At 36.9% G+C, this 20,473-nt stretch overlaps 1 protein-coding gene across 1 annotated transcript in view; it reads left to right on the forward strand.

Annotated features, from left to right (window-relative positions):
- Window positions 1–5,023, forward strand: part of APOB (apolipoprotein B) — a 51,459-nt gene extending 46,436 nt beyond the window's left edge. Inside the window, exons 27-28 of the mRNA XM_081943147.1 lie at window positions 958–1,141; window positions 3,134–5,023. Of these exons, the coding sequence (XP_081799273.1) occupies window positions 958–1,141; window positions 3,134–4,765 (1,816 nt within the window). The 3' untranslated portion in view covers window positions 4,766–5,023. The remainder of the gene's footprint in view (window positions 1–957; window positions 1,142–3,133) is intronic.
- The last annotated feature ends 15,450 nt before the right edge of the window (window positions 5,024–20,473 follow it).

The following is a 20,473-nucleotide window of genomic DNA, read 5'->3' on the forward strand; positions in this document are numbered from 1 at the left end:
TAAGCATTATTTGGCTTCTCCGCTGACAGAAGATTGCAAAAGCTGCTCACATGACCCCTGGACCGCAATCACCATAAATATGAACCAATTGCCAACCATCCCAATTTTGATCACATGACCACAGGGATGCTGCAGTGGTCATAAGTGTGAAAAATGGCCATAAGTCACTTTTCAGTGTCGTTTGAACTTTGAAGAGTCACTAAACAAACTGTTGTAAATCGAGGACTACCTGTGTATTAAAGACAGGGTTATGTTTATGACCGGTAATGATAATTACCAGTCTTTCCCAGTGGAACTGCATTTGGCCTACAATATCATTTCTTTTATAGAATGCCACCAACACTTTCCTTTTAACTGTCTTTGATAGAATAACAGAGCTTTAAATATGGCTGTTTGAAATACTGTCCCATGTTGACTTTTTAAATTATTCTTTCCATCATATCAATTCAAGGCCATACCATTTAATAATTCAATAGAGTAATTCAGCCATTTACAGTTAGACCTTACGACCACGATTGAGCCCCAAACTTCTGTTGTTAAGTGAGGCATTTATTAAGTGAGTTTTGCCCCATTTTACAGCTTTTCTTGCCACGGTTGTTAAGTGTATCATGGCAGTTAATAAATTAGTAATCCGGTTGTTAAGCGAACCTGCCTTCCACTTTGACTTTGCTTGTGAAACGGTCGCAAAAGGGGATCGCATGACCTTGGGACACAGCAACAGTCATAAGTATGAACCAGCGGCCAAGCATCTGAGTTTTGATCACATGATCATGGGGATGCTGCAAAGGTCATAACGGTGAAAAACGGTCGTAATTCACAGTTTTCAATGCCGTTGTAACTTTGAACAGTCCACTATGTGAAGTGTTGTAAATTGAGGACAACCTCTATTTTTTTTAAATGCTACTTTGCATTAATGAGTAATTAACTTATCCTGTGATTACTTTGTATCTCTTTTAGAATTGTTCGGGACACAGCATCCCTGGATATCACCAGTCCAACTTTCACAGATGTCCAAATGCGCTACCATGGAGATGATTCAAGCGTTTCTACATTGATATCATCCTCTTCAGCTGGTACTCTTCGCATTCTTATCAGTCTGGACTCCAGTGTTCTCAACAGCAAGATTGCCTACCAACCTCAGGTAGGCAAGATTAAAATTAAGACTATGCTGCATAGTTCAAACGACCTTCAGTTTTATCCTGACCAAGTTGGACTGACTTTCAGTGGGACCTACTTTTGGTTATTGTCATTAAAGCCCCTACTAAAGGCTGGATCTGCCCTTAGCTGCAGCTTTGATTTGTCCCTCCTTACACAAAGACATTTTTTCAGCATCCTGTTGCGAAGTCCAACGTTCAGGCACTAAAGTAGAAAGATGAAAGGGAATGTTAACTCTAATATTTCCTTTAATTTATTGTTAAATCAAATGTTCCCTTAATCAACAGCCCTGTCAGAGCCTCCACAATTAGTTAGAGGCCAGTAAAATGTTAATGTTGTTCCCCGTATGTATTCAATTACTATCATTTAGTTGGCATATAGGGACTGATTAATTCAAAAGGCATACTGAGTAAGAATAAGTGCACAATATTATGTTGATGTGCATGTACAGTATACGTATATGTGTATAAATACACCTATAAACATATGTATAAGCTAAACATTCAGATACCTGAATACTGACCCAATTAAGGAATACGTAAGTATTCTCAATACTGACTATCAGTATTGATAGTGATAAGAAGTGTAGCCATCAATGCAACTTTTCCTCCAATTATTAGTTATGTAGTGCACTACTCAATCCTATTACAGGTCTATTTCATACAAATACAAATAATAATACAAATACAGATACAGATACAGATACAGATACAGATACAGAACAGAACAGAACAGAACAGAACAGAACAGAACAGAACAGAACAGAATAGAATAGAATATAGAATAATAGAGTTGGAAGGGACGTTGGAGGTCTTCTAATCCAACACCCTACATAGGCAGGAAACCCTATACCATTTCAGACAAATGGTTGTCCAATGTCTTCTTTAAAACTTCCAGTGTTGGAGATTCACAATTTCTGAAGGCAAGTTATTTCACTGATTAATTGTTCTAACTGTCAGGAAAATTCTCTTTGGTTCTAGGTTGGTTCTTTCCTTGATTAATTTCCATCCATTGTTTCTTGTCCTGCCCTCTGGTGCTTTGGAGAATAGCTTGACACCCTCTTCATATCCCCACCTATTGGAATTCTGTTATCCTGTCACCCTTAGAAATTTCTTCTTAGTTCCAGGTTGCTTCTCTCCTTGATTAATATGAACAAGAGATATATTGTGGTGCAGTTCAAGATCTCTTTAAACAGAACTCAGTGAATGAGCACTGTAGCCATACCACTTTTTTCCCCATTCAGTACTTAAGGGCCTTTGTAATACATCTACAGCAGATGTGTAGTTCAGTTTGTTATTATCATTTCTTTAAAAGACCGGAAAATAGAAACAGAACTAGTATCTGTAATTTCTAGTAGAAATGTTTAAGCATTTTTTTTTTTAAAAAAAGCCTAACATTCATTAATGTGAAATGGGATACAAGAAGTACCAGCACATGTTAAAGCAAAATGGACTGATTAGGCCTGATCCATCCATTCAAATGATTCTTGGCAGATAGGTGGCAAATAAATTTAACAAATAAATAAATAAAAGATCTTAGGATACCTCTCCCTTCTGTTCTGTTGCAATTCTGCTAATTATCAGTGCCATCATATCTATCATTAGCTATCTGGATTTAAAATCAAATCTTAAATAACATCAAAATGCAAAGTGTTGGCCAAGGGTTTAAGATAGAAACTGAATCATCTGAGTACTTTTTATAAAATGGTACATTGCAATTTTTAACAATTCTATATCAATTCATAAATTGAATCATCATATTATGGGTGAATGATTGCTCTGAGAAGAAATACTTGTGTCAACAAGGTAGACAGGTTACTTATATTTTTATATGTTGTGCTTTTTCATTTCAAATTCTTTCAAGATACTATAAAACCACCCAAAATATAACTGATTTCATTTAATGCAACAGTGAGTAAATATCTTGTTCCATAACAAAGTAGAAAATCCTTCATACAAATTTTATTTTACATTTACAGTCTAACCCTCGGAATGAACTTGATATCTTCAAAAGTGAAATATCCTTCAAAAATCCAGAACTGATTCAAATCAAAACCAACTGGAAAGAAAATGCTGTTCCGGAGTTACTTGAAGGTTTAAAAGAGAAGGTCCCTAAAATGGCTGATGCTTTGTACCATGCTGCTGACAAATACCACCGTGAATATACAGGCATGGAAATCAGTTCTGCTGCCTCAAAACTGAAGACTACTCTGAGAAGAAATGTTGACAACACATACATCAACACAGTAAACAGCATCAATGAATTAGAACAACAGCTTCATGAAGTAACGAATCAGGTCACAGGACAATACGAACAGATTAAGGCACAATCCAAAAAACTATACAACAAAGCTGCAGATCAAGCTAGCCAAATAGAGTATGACCAAATCAGAGCCCAATTTTTGGATGCCATAATGAATGCAATAGTAGAATACCATAAACAAATAAAACGTCTCATTGACTCCGCCATTGAGTTTTTGAAGGTAACAAGATTCCAGGTACCAGGCCTTCCTGGGAGGCACACCGGTGAAGAGCTTTATGTGATAATCACTGAAAAAGTAGCAAAAGCTGTAGATCAGTGCATTACAAGAGTGCAGGAATACTTTGATTCTTTGGTTGCCTTTGTCAATGAAGCAGAAATTAAAATCCCAGCTTCCTCTGAGGTAATCAAAGGTAGTGACGTACTTGCAGAAATCAAAAAGTTTTTAACCCATGTACAAAAGAAAGCCAGTCAGATATTTGTTGGTCTCCGGGAGATTGACTTTGCACAACATCTAAGAAACCTAAAAGAAGGGATTCAGCAAGTCTTCCAAAAGATAGAAGAGCTTATCAGAAACTTACAAGCTCAAAACTATGACGATCTGAGAGAGCAAACAAAACAACTGTTTGTGAAGTTCTTACAAGCCTTGAATAGCATAGCAGGTGATATAAAATATTTAGCTCCTCGCATTGAAAACATTATGCAGAATACTTTCTCCGACATTTCTAATAAGTTAGAAGACATCCTACATGGCATAAGAGATTTGAGGAAGGAATATTTTGACCCAAATGTTGTTGGATGGTCTGTAAAATATTATGAAGTGGAAGAAAAATTGATCAATTGGCTGAAGACTTTTTTTAATACTATACTAGAGTGGCACACCAAATGGATAAACGATGCTTCTGACTTGATGATAACCCTGACAGACCAAGCAAAAGAAGTTTTGGAGAACCAAGAAAAACTTGCTGAGCTTTCTAAAACTGCACATGAAAAGATCCAGTATTGGTCTAAAGTAGCCAAACAAAGAGCTGCCGAGCAAAACCAACAGGTCAAGGCAAAGCTGCAGGAGTCATATGACCATCTTTCCAATTCTTATGGAACACTCATCAATGAGACAAAAAGATTGATTGACTTGACAATTGAGAAGTATACTACATTCTTCCAATATCTCCAGAAGCTACTTGATTGGCTTGAGAAAGTGACAGCTGATACTTTGAGACCCTACATAGCTGTTCGCCAAGGAGAGCTCAGAATAGATATACCGAAACCATTCAATTTGCCAGCAATTTATCAAGGCCCATCAAGCGATGAAGACCTTCAACAGAAACAAACTATTTTGGTAAGACCCTGATCTAAATGCCACCCAAAAAATAAATAAATTGGTGAGCAGCAAAATTTCATGGATCTGTAGATTTATGCCAGGAACAGATCAAGCAGAATGTACAGATGTACTCACAGGGGAGGATGGTACAAATTGTTATCACATATTTAAAGGCAGCAATCTGAATTTCTGCACTATCAGTAAACTATTTTAAGCTGTTGTATATGAAAACTAAATAATCTGTGATTCAGTTTGTTCCTCTGCAAAGTCAATAAATGAATTCATTTATTTCCTCTTATTGTCCTTTATTATAGGTTTTACTTGTGGGAGCTAGTTCATGATCCAGTTTGTTAACGAAAGGTTTTATACTGGCTTCAGAGCCCAAATGACCCCTTGATGTTTAATATATTTTGCAACTGATCTTAATAAATATTCATAACTCTACAGAATAAGATAGAGGTCACACTAAATTAAAGAATGCAAATTATAAATAATTTTCAATTGGGAATAGAACAAGTGTTCCTAAAGCAAAAAAAGGGGGGGGGGACTGTAGACAAATACGGAGATGAAATCTATGCATTCTATATAAGAAAATAAAAATGATTCAGATGAATTATTTTGCATGCAAACCAGTCGTTGCTTTATTTCTGCCCCAAATAGTTCTTTTTCCTATCAAGGTCCAGCACCAGACTTGTAAAAATATTTTTCCTCTTTATTAACCAAATTAATATTTTTTCAGAACATGTGCCATTATTTTTTTTGTATTTCTATTCATCTTGTGCAATGTTTTCATTCTTATTCCACTCAAGGACAGCCTTGGCAATTCCTGAAATGAATTCTTTGTTCATGCACATGTTATGGCACTTCGTACTTGATTGCATTAGTGCTACATCTTCAGGGGGAAATGCAGTGTTTCATAAGCAAATTCATAACCTATTGCTCAGTATTTAAAGATGTAGGACATCTTTACAGAAAGCTTACAATATTTAGCCCACAGGTTTGAAAGTTATCATTTCTGATGGCAAAATATTTGAGCTTAATTATTTATTTTGTTTCATGTTTTGTTAGAATGTTATGTACTAGAACTAGAGTTCAAGCTAATAGGCTTCCTCCTCCTCTTTTCTTTCTACTGACAGAATAAAAATATTATGTAATTTCAGTAAACATATGTGTGTGTGTGTATCTTTTAATTGAACTATTCATTCTGATAGTTTCTACATCTTTCTTCTTCAAGTAAGAGTTCTGTGTGGCTGGATTCACCTTTAACATCAAATAATAATTTGATATTGTATATACAAGTAGGAATATTAAAAATTGCTCCATTCGTCTTCACAAATAGAGTCAAGAATAATTAGAATTTAATTTTACTTTCACTGATTCCCATCTTTCATTATGAATAAACCTGCGGTTATGGTTTTAATGAAATATTAATTTTTTATACAATTCCCAGGACTGAAAGTTTAGACACATAACTCTTTCTTTTAAACCATAAGTACTGGCATGTACACAACTACCAGTGAGGAATCTGTTAAAATGAAAGTTTTGTTCTGTCATATATGTAGGAAAGACGATGTTTCTTTTTTTAAAAAAAATTATTTTATTAAACATTTTGCAAGAAACATAAAATCTAACATAAACTAATAAAAAGAAAAAGAAGAAAAAGAAAAAGAAAAAGCACACATACAAAATAAAAAGAAATAGGAAGAAGCTTCTGATTTCCTTTGCAGCACATATCAGCACAATTACAAAACTATCTCTTACCCTACGACTGCAGAAAAAGCTCACTTTTTTTCTATTCATTTATTTACTAATCATCAAAATCACAAATTATAAGCGCATTTTTTTCCATTTCATATAGAAAGTCTATTCAAGCTGTCCTTAACTTACAACCAAACTAGGATTGGAACTTCTGTCACTAAGCAATGTAGCCATTAAGTCAGGGGTGTCCAAACTTGGCAACTTTAAGACTTGTGGACTTCAACTCCCAGAATTCTGGGAGTTGAAGTCCACAAGTCTTAAAGTTGGCAAGTTTGGACATCCCTGCATTAAGTGAATTGCGCCCACAGTTGCCAAGGGCCTTAATTTTTATCACATGACCATGGGAAAGGGGAGATTTTAATGGTCATATTTGTGGGGACTGGTTGTAAGTCGCATTTTTCAGCGCCATTGTAACTTCAGAAAATCATTAAATGAATTGTAAATCAAGGACCTCCTATAAAGGGTTTTCAGTTAGCCATAAATGTAGATTTCCCCTCCCCCTCTGATCAAAGAAGTTAATTTAGCCATCTCCACGAGTTCCATCCTCTTCACAAAAAATGAAATATGATGCTTCAACCTACATTTCCAGAAGATACCTTCTTCCTTGCAAAATAATAGATAAGGTATAATATGGAGGTGGGATTAAACAATTTTCATATTCCACATTGGAATATGACTGAACTGGGAGCCAGTATTTGGATATAAAGATGCTGTTTACCCCAATGAGGGCTTTGCCTCCATCCCTCCCACTGGACATCATATCCTCAATAACTTCAAATAAATACTAACATCTCCACCTTTGAAATAAATTTATACTGAGAAACAGTGCTGGACTAAAACTTGGGAGAGCCAAATTAAAACTTCTGCTGGGCCATAATGACTTCTGAATTAACTCAGGCCATTCAGCTGAATCTACAGAGATGCCCCAAAGTTAAAGTGGTGAAAGAGAATCATGCAACACTTTCAGCTTTTGAAGAAAAACAATATATAAATGTAATCTAATGTATATATCTATGTTCATTCTATCTATCTATCTTTCTATCTATCTATCTATCTATCTATCTATCTATCCATCCATCCATCCATCCATCCATCCATCCATCCATCCATCTATCTATCTATCTATCTATCTATCTATCTATCTATCTATCTATCTATCTATCTATCCATCTATTCTACCTATTCTTCTATTTCTTCTTCTATATATTTTATTCTATATTTATATTTATTAAAAAATAAATAAAAGGCTGTAGTATATATGTTCCAGCATAACTCTGGAACACCTCAAGCAATTTCTACCAAACTTACTACACAGATGACTTATTGTCTGGAGAAAAGTACTGTGGGGATAATACATCCCTAATACCGCTCGGGGTGTGTTCTGTTAAGAAACATCCTGTTGTGCCCTTAAATGGCTTCTACTGTACAACGCAGCGGAGTTGCCATGGCAACAGCTTCACAGTACTCCACAAGGCTGCTCTCTCTGGTAAGGGGGAAAATTCAACATTAGAAATTATTTTTGGTCCGGACATTTTCCCCTTATAAATGCAGGGTTATCAGCTAGTATCAAAATAATAATCAACACTACAAGGGGCAATGCAAACTTGACATTCTCTCTAGCACCATTTTTGCTAATCACAAGGGGATCCTGAAAGCCCAATTGGGGAGAATTTGGTTATAGCACTCTTCTTGTTGAGGCACAGCTGAGTCCAAGGAAGTACTAGCAGGCTAAGCAATGCTGGTTGCTTCTCAAGAGATTCTGGTTGCAGATCAAGTAACTTCACTAACCTCTATTTCAACAGACTGTGCTTAATGTTTTCACTGGATCATTGTTTAAATATGATTTCATTTATAGATAAAAGGTAAAGGTTTCCCCGTCCATTCATGTCTGATTCTAGGAAGCAGTGTTTATCTCCATTTCTTAGCCAAGGGAGCCAGAATTGTCTGAAGATATTTCCATGGTCATATGGCCAGCATGACTATACTCAAAGGTGCACAGAACACTGTTACCTTCTCACTGAAGTGGTACTTATTTATCTACTTGCGTTTGCATGCTTTTGAACTGCTAGATTGGCAGGAGCTCAGGCAAGTAATGTGATCTTGCTCCATCGCACAGTGCTCATGTCTTGAAACCCAGGCTGTCAGCTTTTCAGCTGACAAGCTCAGCATCTTTAACCCCTGAGCCATCGTGTTCCCTTCCATACATAGGAAATAGAACTGCAAAGCACCCGGAAAAAGATTTCTTATTGATACACCAAAGAACAAAAAACGTGTAAAAAGTATTACAAGAACAACCAAATGGCTGTTATAATCTTTTGTGAATTGCGTTTTTTCCAAGCATCTCGGAAAAATTAAAATTTATTGAGTTAATAACTTATCAAATAGTATACTAAAGCTGCATAAGCATGCATGATCTAAAAAGGTCTAAATGAGGATATGGATGCTGTGGCCTCTCTTTTATTCTATCTTCCATTCTACTTATTACTAATAATACAATACAATACAATACAATACAATACAATACAATACAATTACATTTATTACATTTATTACATTTATTACATTTATTACATTTATTACATTTATTACATTTATTACATTTATTACAATGCAACAGCAGAGTTGGAAGGGACCTTGGAGGTCTTCTAGTCGAACCCCCTGCCTAGGAGGAAACCCTATACCGTTTCAGACAAATGGCTATCCAACATCTTCTTAAAGACTTCCAGTGTTGGGGCATTCACAACTTCTGCAGGCAAGTTGTGCCACTGATTAATTGTTCTAACTGTCAGGAAGTTTCTCCTCAGTTCTAAGTTGCTTCTCTCCTTGATTAGTTTCCACCCATTGCTTCTTGTTCTACCCTCAGGTGTCTTGGAAAATAGTTTGACTCCCTCTTCTTTGTGGAAACCCCTGAGATATTGGAACACTGCTATCATGTCTTCCCTAGTCCTTCTTTTCATTAAACTAGACATACCCAGTTCCTGCAATCTTTCTTCATATGTTTTAGTCTCCAGTCCCCTAATCCTCTTTGTTGCTCTTCTCTGCACTCTTTCTAGAGTCTCCACATCTTCTCCACATCGTGGCGACCAAAACTGAATGCAGTATTCCAAGTGTGGCCTTACCAAGGCATTATAAAGTGGTATTAAGACTTCATGTGATCTTGATTCTATCCCTCTGTTGATGCAGCCTAGAACTGTGTTGGCTTTTTTGGCAGCTGCTGCACACTGCTGGCTCATATTTAAATGGTTGTCCACTAGGACTCCAAGATCCCTTTCACAGTTATTACTGTTGAGCAAGGTACCCCCTATACTGTACCTGTGCATTTCCATTCTAATAATTCTATTCTATTCTACTTGTTATTATTTTATCTTGTGAGCATGATAAACCTCTATCTGAAATTTATTCACAGTTCATTGTGATGCATTACGTCAAGCTTCATTTTAAAAATGCACTCACTGGCTCTACCTGTGATGCAGTATAATACAATATAATAATACAATAATACAATAGTAGAGTTGGAAGGGACCTTGGAGGTCTTCTAGTCCAACCCCCTGCCTAGGCAGGAAACCCTATACCATTTCAGACAAATAGCTATCCAACATCTTCTTAAAGACTTCCAGTGTTGGGGCATTCACAACTCCTGGAGGCAAGCTGTTCCACTGATTAATTGTTCTAACTGTCAGAAAATTCCTCCTCAGTTCTAAGTTGCTTCTCTCCTTGATTAGTTTCCACCCATTGCTTCTTGTTCTACCCTCAGGTGCCTTGGAGAATAGTTTGACTCCCTCTTCTTTGTGGCAACCCCTGAGATATTGGAAGACTGAGTATGATTATGTTCTACATGGCATAATTATTTTATCAATGTAGTCTCCTATGAAGAAATATTCCTGAAAGAAAACTCTGTGGTAAAATGTTTCTAGCTAGTCAAATGGTGGCACTACAGTATACACAAAATATATCTGGCCACCTGATTTCATTAAAATGTATGTAATATAAACTATTGTTCTGTTTCCTTCTCTGCTCTGATCTCCTCTTGGTTACCTGGTTGGAAACTGTACCCCAGTAATTCATACATCCTCACATATAGCCTCAAATGAAACGTTGCTAAGTGAGGGGCTGCCACCTATTAAGAATCTATGTTTCGAAGGTTCATTCAAGTATGCCGTTTTCCCACACTAGCATTTTAAAAGGATCATGTGTGCATAATAGGCAGAACATTAGGTCACTTGTCTCACTTACAACAATAATCCATTTTGATATGGGTCAGATTGACACAAAGAGTCCAACCGTACCAGACCTATTGATGAAACTGATCCCCTTTCCACCAAACTAATGAAATTTTCAACTAATGGGTACTTAAGTTAATAAAGTGTGCCACGCATCTGTTAGGAGCCATTTGTAAAAGAACCCCTTGCAAGTTCAGCCCTGAGATCATTTGCACAGTGTGTGAAAGGCATCTCACCAGGACTCAGCAGGGAATCAAATTAAGGGAAGTAGCACAATAAATGTGTGAGAAATAACATTAGGATACAAACCGTGAGCAATAAAAGCCTCTTTTTCTTTTCTTTTCTTTTCTTTTTTTTATAAATGTGACTGCTATTGGTTGTCCAAAAAAACACTACCTCATAAATGATCAAATCTGCCACAATGTCAGCGGCAATTTTGGCACTGACCTTAATGAATCCAGGGCACAGCCTTTTCAAATCTTTCTCCTGTCATCTATTGCAATTTTATGGCTGGTCACACAGTCAGACAGACGTTTAGACCTGATTTGACCTACCTATATTATTATTATATGTTCACAACAATGTGAAGTCACAGCTACCAGTTCTTTAGCTAATGTTTTCCTTCATAATAACTCTAATTCATTCCAAGAATCTAGGATATTGTAATGGATTGCCATAGAATATGTGCGGATGTGAACAGTGTGGCCTTTTGCTAGTGGAGGATGGATGTGCCCTGGAGTTGATGATTTGCAGGTTTTCTAAATGCCATCCAAGATTTTTTGGAATGGCACCAGCAATAATCACTGGGACTACCCCTGTCAGTTTAAGCCATAATCTTTTAATTTCAATTCTCAGATCTTGATACGTTGTGATCTTTTCTAATTATTTGCCTTCTGTTCTATTACTTCCTGCTAAAGTCATACCAATTATCCAAACTTTCTTCTTTTGAACCACATTATTATTATTATTATTATTATTATTATTATTATTATTATTATTATTATTATTATTATTATTATTATTATTATTATTATTATGTGGTTAATCTTTGGTGAGATTCACAGCCCCCGGGGCTAGTTGGCAGCTCAACAGCTCGAGTCCCAACCAAGGACCTAGGAACTGCTAAGGTAATGTCGAAGGATATAAGCTGTTCCAAGTAGGGCGGTTTTTTGTAGAATCAGAATGTTCAAATCTGATAAATTTAAAATTTCCAAATAGCTAGGTAGTCCTTTAGGTATTGCTCCAAGGGCTCCAATTACAATTGGGACAACACACGATTACTTTTTCCACAGACGCTCAACTTCAATTTGCAAGTCCTGGTACTTTGTGATTTTTTTCTTGCTGCTTATCTTCAATTCGTGCATCTCCAGGTATTGCAATGTCAATGAACCATACTTTTTTCTTTTCAACTAATGTTATGTCAGGTGTGTTGTGGGCCAAGTGCCTGTCAGTCTGGATTCTGAAGTCCCACAAGATCTTGACTTTCTCATTCTCTAAAACCTTCTCAACCTGATGGTCCCAGTGGTTTTTGCTGTACCCAAATCCAAACTTTTCGCACAATTTCCAGTGAATGATCTTAGCAACGCGGTCATGGCATTGTAGGTAGTCAGTTTGTGAAATTTTGCTGCACCCACTGATCAAGTGGTCGACTGTCTCGTCTTTCTCATTACAGAGGCGACATTTGCTGTTGGTGATAAACATGTTGAATTTTTGCCTTCATGTAGTTTGTGGCTAAGGCTTGTTCTTGAGCTGCCAAAATAAAGCCTTCTGTTTCTTTTTTCAATGCTCCTGATCTTAACCAGTTCCAAGTTAGCTTTTGGTCAGCTTTGCCTTCAATACTTTTCAAGTATTGGCTATGCATAGCTTTGTTTTTCCAATTTTCAGTTCGCTTCTCAATTACTTCTTTCTTATATTCAGCTTTTGACTTAGTTGTCTTTAAAAGGCCTCCTTTATTTACTTCCTTAATCATTGGTTCTTCACTTTTCTGGATGTAATCATTCAAGCTGTGTTTTTCTTCTTCCACAGTCTGTTTTACTTGTAGGAGTCCTCGACCACTCTCTGCTCTTGGTAGATACAATTGGTCAACATCACTTTTAGGGTGCAAAGCATGATTCATTGTCATAAGCTTCCTTGTTTTTCTGTCCAAATTGTCCAACTCCAACTGGGTCCAGTCAATTATTCCTGCAGAGTATCAAATCACAGGTATAGCCCATGTATTTATGGCTTTTATGATGTTTCCTCCATTCAATTTGGACTTTAAAATCTTGCGAATTCGTCGAATGTACTTGGCTGAAGTTAATTCCTTGACTTTATTATGCATTAAGTCAGAGGCCTCTAAAATCCCCAAGTACTTGTAGCCTTCTTCTGGTTTTACTGCCTTTATCATTTCTTCATTCTCAAGTTATATTCCATCATCTTCTATGACCTTGCCTACTTTGGCTGCCATTGTTGCACATTTGTGAATTCCAAACTGCATACCAATGTCTTGGCTAAATTCTTTTGTGCTTTCAATTAATAAACTCAGTTCAGCTTTTGTTTTACCAAACAGCTTCAAATGATCCATGTACACCAAGTGCGAGATTTTCAGTCCTTTTTTTGCAAGTTCGTATCCACAGTTCATCTTCTTCAAAATGATTGTCAGTGGTATCATTGAGAGTATAAAAAGTAGGGGTGAAAGGGAATCGCCCTGGAAAATGCCTCGTTTAATTTCAACTTCACCCAGTTCTTCTTCATTAGCTATAAGCTTCGTTTTCCAGAGGTTCATTGAAGTTTCCATGAATTTTTATATGTTGCTGCTGATGCCAAAGATTTTCAGGCTTTACTTGATCCAGCTATGGGGAACTGAATCAAATGTTTTCTTATAGTCTATTCAAGCCGTGGACAGGTTGGTTCGTCTTTTCTTTGAATTCTTTAGGATTAGTTTGTCAATCAGCAGTTGGTCCTTTGTTCCTCTTGAATTTTTGCAGCATCCTTTCTGTTCTACAGGAAGCAAGTTATTTCTTTCCAAGTATCCATAAATTTGGTTTACAATGATACCAGTAAGGAGCTTGTATGTTGTTGGCAAACAGGTGATTGGCCTATAGTTTCCAGGGTCCTTTCCTTTTTCTTTATCTTTCTGGATCAGAAATGTCCTTCCAGTTGTCATCCATTCATCATTTTCAGGTGTTTTTAAGATCTGGTTCATTTGGGCTGCCAATCGTTTGTGCACACTTGTAAGTGCCTTTAACTAGAAGCCATGTAACTCATCTGGTCCAGGTGCACTCCAGTTCTTCACTTTTCTTGACTGTCTTTGCACCATTTCTTTTCTTATTTTCACATCTTCCATTTTAGGCACTTTAATAGAATCCTCAATTTCTTTGATCCATTTTGCATTTCTGTTGTGGTGCTTGTTGTTTTCCCCAAATTCTTCCAGAATTTCAGAGCTTTCTCTTTATTGGGCTTTTCATTTGTTGTTACTCCATCTCCACTTTCTAATCTTTTATAAAACTGGTGCTGATTTGCTCTGAACTGTAAGTTTTCCTTGAACTGAGTTACTTGGTTTTCACACCTTTTAATCTTTTCAGCAACGGCAACAACCCTCTGCTTCAGCTCTTCAATTACTACCGCAGTCTCCTTGTTCTCCAAATCGTATCTTACTTCCAGGCTGCTTTTGACCTGTTGTTCTTTAGCTACCCTTGCCTTAGGTTCTTCAAGTTGCTCAAGTCTCCACGAAATTTTTTGATCTTCAATTCCAACCGAATTTTCCACTTAGGCTTCCCCTTCTTGCCTCTTTGGTTCTTTTGTATTTTCAACCCAATTCTTTGGTGGTTATGAAGGCTGCTGCATACATCAGCTGGTTTGTTTCAGCTAATGTAGTGGTTTGAATGGTTTGCACAGCCTCATTGACCTTTTTTAGTACCTTTCTCAATTCTTTCCGGTTCACTTGGTTCAGCTTTGGCAAACGTGTCCTTTCAGCATCTTCCATTTGATGGTTTATTTTCTCAGCTAATTGAGCAATATTTGTTGGTGTTTGTTCTTTAGCGTTTCCTTGCTCTTTATCTTCATCCATTTCAGCATCTTCTTCCTCCCTTTCTTCCTCAGTTTGCTTTTGAGTTTGCAGAACATTCTTGATGTTACTCTTCTTTGTTGGTATACTCAGACCATTAGTTGCTTTCTCTTCGATTCCTATTAATTCTGCTGTAGTGAAAAATTTGCGGCTTAGAATTACATGTCATTGGTCCATTAGCCTTTGTTCACTGATATCACAATCCATGTGGTTCATCTTCCAAATCTGATACATTTGTTTTTGAAATCCACATTTTGCTGGCTCAGACTGATAGTAAACTTTTATAATAGAGATGTTTTCTTCCCTAGTCCAGATTTTTTTGCTTTTTTTATTTTTCTTCCAGTAGCTTGTCAGCTTCATGCCCTGGTTGCCTAGCAGAGGGAGCTGAGCCCTGTAGCTCATTTTGCGCAGAATGCCTAGGAGCCATAGCATCCAACGGAACCCTTGTTAATCCGGGCGATGGTTCAGCCAGCATAAATTTCATTTTTTTTTGTATTCACCATATTTGAATGGGTTGTGGAGCAAATTTTGTCTGGCCCTTCACCTGAGACCTTTCTGATGTGGTTGCACCTGTTCAGCATAGCCCTTAGGATCATAAGAGCACAGAAGCCCCTCCACCACGACAAGGTAAAGCTCCTCAGAGGGGTTGTTGTTGTTGTTGCTGTTGTTGTTGTTGTTGTTGTTGTTGTTATTATTATTATTATTATTATTATTATTATTATTATTATTATTATTATTATTATTATTATATACTTTATTCATTAAACATGAAACTCAGCCAACTGAATATTCAAAAATGCATTACAAACACCAGTGACTGGTGCCAATGGTTGATACAGTTTGCTGCCAGCATCCTAGGTATCAACCAAGTACCTTCTTAAAATATAAGATGTTCCGAGTAACTCACTTTTTTGCAGTTCCGCTGGTGTTATTGCAGGAAGCTGCAATTTGTTGATGTGTCTTGTAAAATCCTTGGACATGGTACCAAGTGCCCCAATGACAATGGGTATCATTGTTACATGTTTCATCCATAACCGTGTGGCTTTGATGGCCAGGTCGCGGTATTTCATTATTTTTTCTAGTTCTTTTTCTTCGACTCTGGCATCTCCAGGAACAGCAATATCAATAAACTGTACACTTCGGCCCTCTACAACCATGATATCTGGCGTGTTGTGCTCCAAATGATGATCCATTTATATTTGAAAGTGCCACAAGATCTTCACCTTCTCATTTTCAATAACTTTTTCCACTTTATGTTCCCATGACTTTCTGGATACAGTAAATCATTTTTTTTTAAAATAATGACCAATGGATTAATTTAGCAACTCGGTCATGTCTAGCTTTGTAATCATTTTGTGCAATTTTGCTGCATTCACATATTAAATGTGAAACAGTTTCAACTTTGTTATTGCAAAGTCGGCAGTTTGGGTTGTCAGTGGATTTTTGTATCTTTGCTTTCATGGCATTAGTTGTAGTGCTTGTTCTTGAGCAGCCATAATTAAACTTTCCGTTTCTTTCTTGATAGTTCCCATCTTAAGCCATGTCCACGTCAAGTTGTCATCACATTTTCCTTCAATGTTTTTCAAGTGCTGTCCATGCAAAGCTTTGGTTTTCCATCTATTTAATCTGTCATCCAGCAATTTTTCCTTATATTCTGCCTTTGTTTCTGTTGTTTTTATGCTATTCTCCATTTTCATAGCCTGCAGCAATTTTTCTGTACTTTGGTTCACATAATCATTCAAACTTCATTTTTCTTCTTCTACAGTTTGATGGATTTGCAATAGCCCCCTGCCCCCTATTTTTCTTGGCAGGTACAACCTGTCAATGTCACTTCGTGGGTGTAAAACACAGTACATATTCAAACGTTTGCGTGTTTTCCAGTCCAAGTTTTCCAGTTCAGCCAGAGTCCAGTTGATGATTCCAGCTGAGTAGCATATCACTAGATCTGCCCATGTATTAATAGCTTTAATTATGTTTCCAGCATTCAGCTTTGATTTTAATATTTTGCGGGCCCTCCTGATGTATTCCTTTTGCATTGACTCTTTGACTTTTCCATTCAAGATGTTATCTGCTTCTAATATGCCTAGGTACTTGTAACCATCATCCTTTGCTTTCACTATATTTCCATTTCTCTGTTCTATTCCTTCTATTCCTTCTGTTTTTTTCCATTTTTTCTCGCTGCATGGATAATGTAGCATATTTTTCAAGCCCAAAGTTCATTTAGATATTGCTGCTGAATAGTTGAACTGTGTTGAGTATTGGTTTAAGTTCAGTGGGGCTTTTTGCATATATTTTTAAGTCATCCACATATAGTAGATGATTTATCTTGCCATGTTGGCTTGAGTTTTGGTATCCCAGTTTTGTGTTTCGTAGGATTATTGTCAGTGGAATTAATGCAATATTGAACAGTCGTGGTAAAAGTGAATCCCCTTGGAAGATCCCTCGAATGATGTCGACTTCACCAATGTTCTTCCCATTTGTTGTTAGAACTGTTTTCCATTTTTGCATATTTGCTTTCAAAAATGATATTTTTGCTGATACCAAAGTTTTCCAGACAGGTGTTAATCCAGCTGTGGGGTAATGAGTCAAATGCCTTCTTGTAATCAATCCACGCCATATTTAAATTTGTTTTTCTTCATTTTGCATTTTAGTACCATTTTGTCTATGAGCAGCTGATCTTTTGTTCCTCTTGATTTTTTATAATTTCCTTTTTGTTCTACTGGATACAAACTGTTTTCCATCAGATGATTGAATACTGAATTTGCCAGTATCCTTGTAAAAAGTTTGAATGTTGTTGGCAGACAAGTAATTGGGTGATAGTTGCTTGGTTCTGTGCCTTTTTCTGGATCTTTCATTATCAAGTATGTTCAGCCAACTGTTAACCATTCTTCGCTTGTTGCATTTTGAAGCATTTGATCAAATTGAGTGGCCATGCGATGATGGAGGCTTGTCAGGTGTTTTAGCCAGTATCCATGCAGTTCATCCAGGCCAGGTGCACTCCAGTTCTTGACCTTCTTTGCTTGTTTTGCCACCATGTCAGTTTTTATTACAATATGTTCCATCTTGTTTTGTGTTGTTTGTTGTTGAATATCTTTGATCCAGGAGGCAGTGTTGTTGTGTTCCACTGGGTTTTCCCACAGTTCTTTCCAAAAGTTCAAAGTTTTTTCTTTACATGGGTGAATATTAGTTTGGATTCGATTTTCATCAAGGGACCGGTAGAAGAGGTGTTGTTTTCTTCTGAACTGGACATTTTCACGATATTGTTTTATTCGTCCTTCATATCTTTCAATTTTCCTTGCTGTTGTTATTGCACATTGTTTTAGATCTTCCATAATTTCCGTTATTGTTTTTTCCTCCAGGTTGTATTTTTTGCGTAAACTATTTTTCAGCTTTTTGTTCTTTAGTTTTCCTTTTTTTAAGAACTTCAGATTGCTAATATCCCCTCGTAGTTTTTCAATTTTATTTTCAAGTCGAATTTTCCATTTTGATGTTCCAGTGGTTTTCCTTTTTGGCATTTTATAACCTAGTTCTGCAGTTATAACGGTGGCTGTGCTATACATTAATTGGTTGGTTTCATATATTGTGCTGGATGGGATGGAAGTTAAAATGTTGTTCACGGCAGTTAACAGATCTTTCACTTGTTTGCTATGTTCTTCATGAATGATAGGTAGTCTTTTTCTTTCTACATTTTCTTTGATGTGGTTTTCAATTTTTTCTTTCAGTATTTTTGCTAGATCACTTAGCTTTATACTTTCAAATTCTTGCACAGGAGGGTCTTCATCCTGTATGTTTGTTTCTTCCACTGGCTGGTCAATTTGTTAAGTTGTTGGACCAATTTCTTCAGTTTGTTCATTATCACTTGTTGTTTTCTTTTTAGCCAATATTTCTAGATGTTGCATTTCCGCTTGTGTGAAAACTTTATTACGGATGATGAAGCGCCTTTGATCCATTAATCTTTGTTCAGTTATGTCACTTTCCGGATGTTGTTCTTTCCACAGTTGCATCATTCTGTTTTGAAATCCCCTGGCTGTTGGTTCTGCCTGATAGTAATATTTAAGAATTTGTCAATTTTCTTCGGTTGTCCAAGTTTTGCGCTTTGGTTCCAGTCACTTTGCAGTTTCACGCCCTGTTTTCCAGGCAGTAACAACTGAGCCTGTAGCCCCTTTTTCGACAGATGTCCAGAAGCCATAGCATCTGACATGGTCCTTGTTGACCCGGGCGATGACCGATCCAAAGTGGAATTTTGTTGGTTTCTCCTCATCATTAGTGATGGTAGGTGCCTGGGTTGGTTCTCAGTGCTAAGCCATTACTGGTTCAAGGACGATAATATCATAACTGTAGGAACCACACCAGATAGCTGTCCAGGCGCAGCCACAGCAGGAAAGAGGCCTACCTTCCTCTTTGGTGGTTGGAAGGAGAATCAGGAATGGGGGGGGAGGAAAGAGGCCTACCTTCCGGGTGATGGTAGGAAGGAGGATCAGGAATGGGGGGAAAGGAAATTATTATTATTATTATTATTATTATTATTATTATTATTATTATTATTATTATTATTATTTAAAATTTGCACAATGGCTACTTCAAAGCCAATTTAGATGCACTGTATCTTGACAAAAATGTTAGGAGTGATTGTACTCATTGAACTTGACCAGTAGAATTAGAAAAGAACCAAGTATATTTCAGATTTAGCTGCTGTCCTGTGACTTAAGTTCTGAAACAGATTAAAACAGGCAGTTTTGTACTAATAGAATAACATTTATAAATCACATGTTCTCATTGGCTATACTTCAAAATTATCTAATTGTATAAGTCATAATGTCTCTGAACCAAAGCTTTAGAGTAAATGTATTTTCCCCAAAAACAAAAACCTGAATATTATGCAAATGTCTTAATATAGAATATGTTTATCTCAAAGTATCTGTTGCGTATTCTTTTCTTTTTCCCCTGCTCCTATATCCAAGGACCTCCTTGCCAAAAAAGTCTTTGACTCCAGCACCTACAGAGATCTCTTATGCCCTTGAAATAATTCTACATTTAACTTTATTTACTTGAAGAATTTCCTATAACTGTTCCTTCTTCAAAATTGACTTTTACTATATAGCATTTGACATAGCCTCCTGTGCAGTGATGGGATTCAAAAATTTTTACTACCGGTTCTGTGGGCATGGCTTAGTGGGCGTGACAGGGGAAGGATACTGTAAAATCTACATTCCCACCCCACTCCAGGGGGAGGTTACTGCAAACTCCCTATTTCCTCCCGATCTGCTGGGATTCGGGAGGCAGAGAATAGATGGGGGTGAGGCCAATCAGAGGTGGCATTTACAAGTTCTCCGAACTACTCAAAGTTTCCCCTACCGGTTCTCCAGAACTGATCAGAATTTGCTGAATACTACTCTGCTCCAGTGATATCTCAGTCATTAAGGAATTAACATCACCTATTTCTCTTGTTCAGCTGACTAGGATGTTAGCTGATGTTCTAAACCAGGTGTTCCCAACCACCAGTCATGCCAGAAACCAGGCCTCGCAAACCAGAAAAGCTCCGCCTGCTTGTATCAGACCAATTTCAAAATTACAAAATTAGATACAAACTCCTCAATTTTCAAGAACTCTAAATCCAAAAGAAAGAAAAAATCCACAGAACATGTTTTCTATTTAAGACAGGTTTAACCATGTTACAGTATTAATCAAATGTTGGGAGAGATATACTAGTATGTC

This window comes from Natrix helvetica (genome assembly GCF_964273705.1).
Source record: "Natrix helvetica genome assembly, chromosome: 2".
NCBI lineage: Eukaryota > Metazoa > Chordata > Lepidosauria > Squamata > Natricidae > Natrix > Natrix helvetica.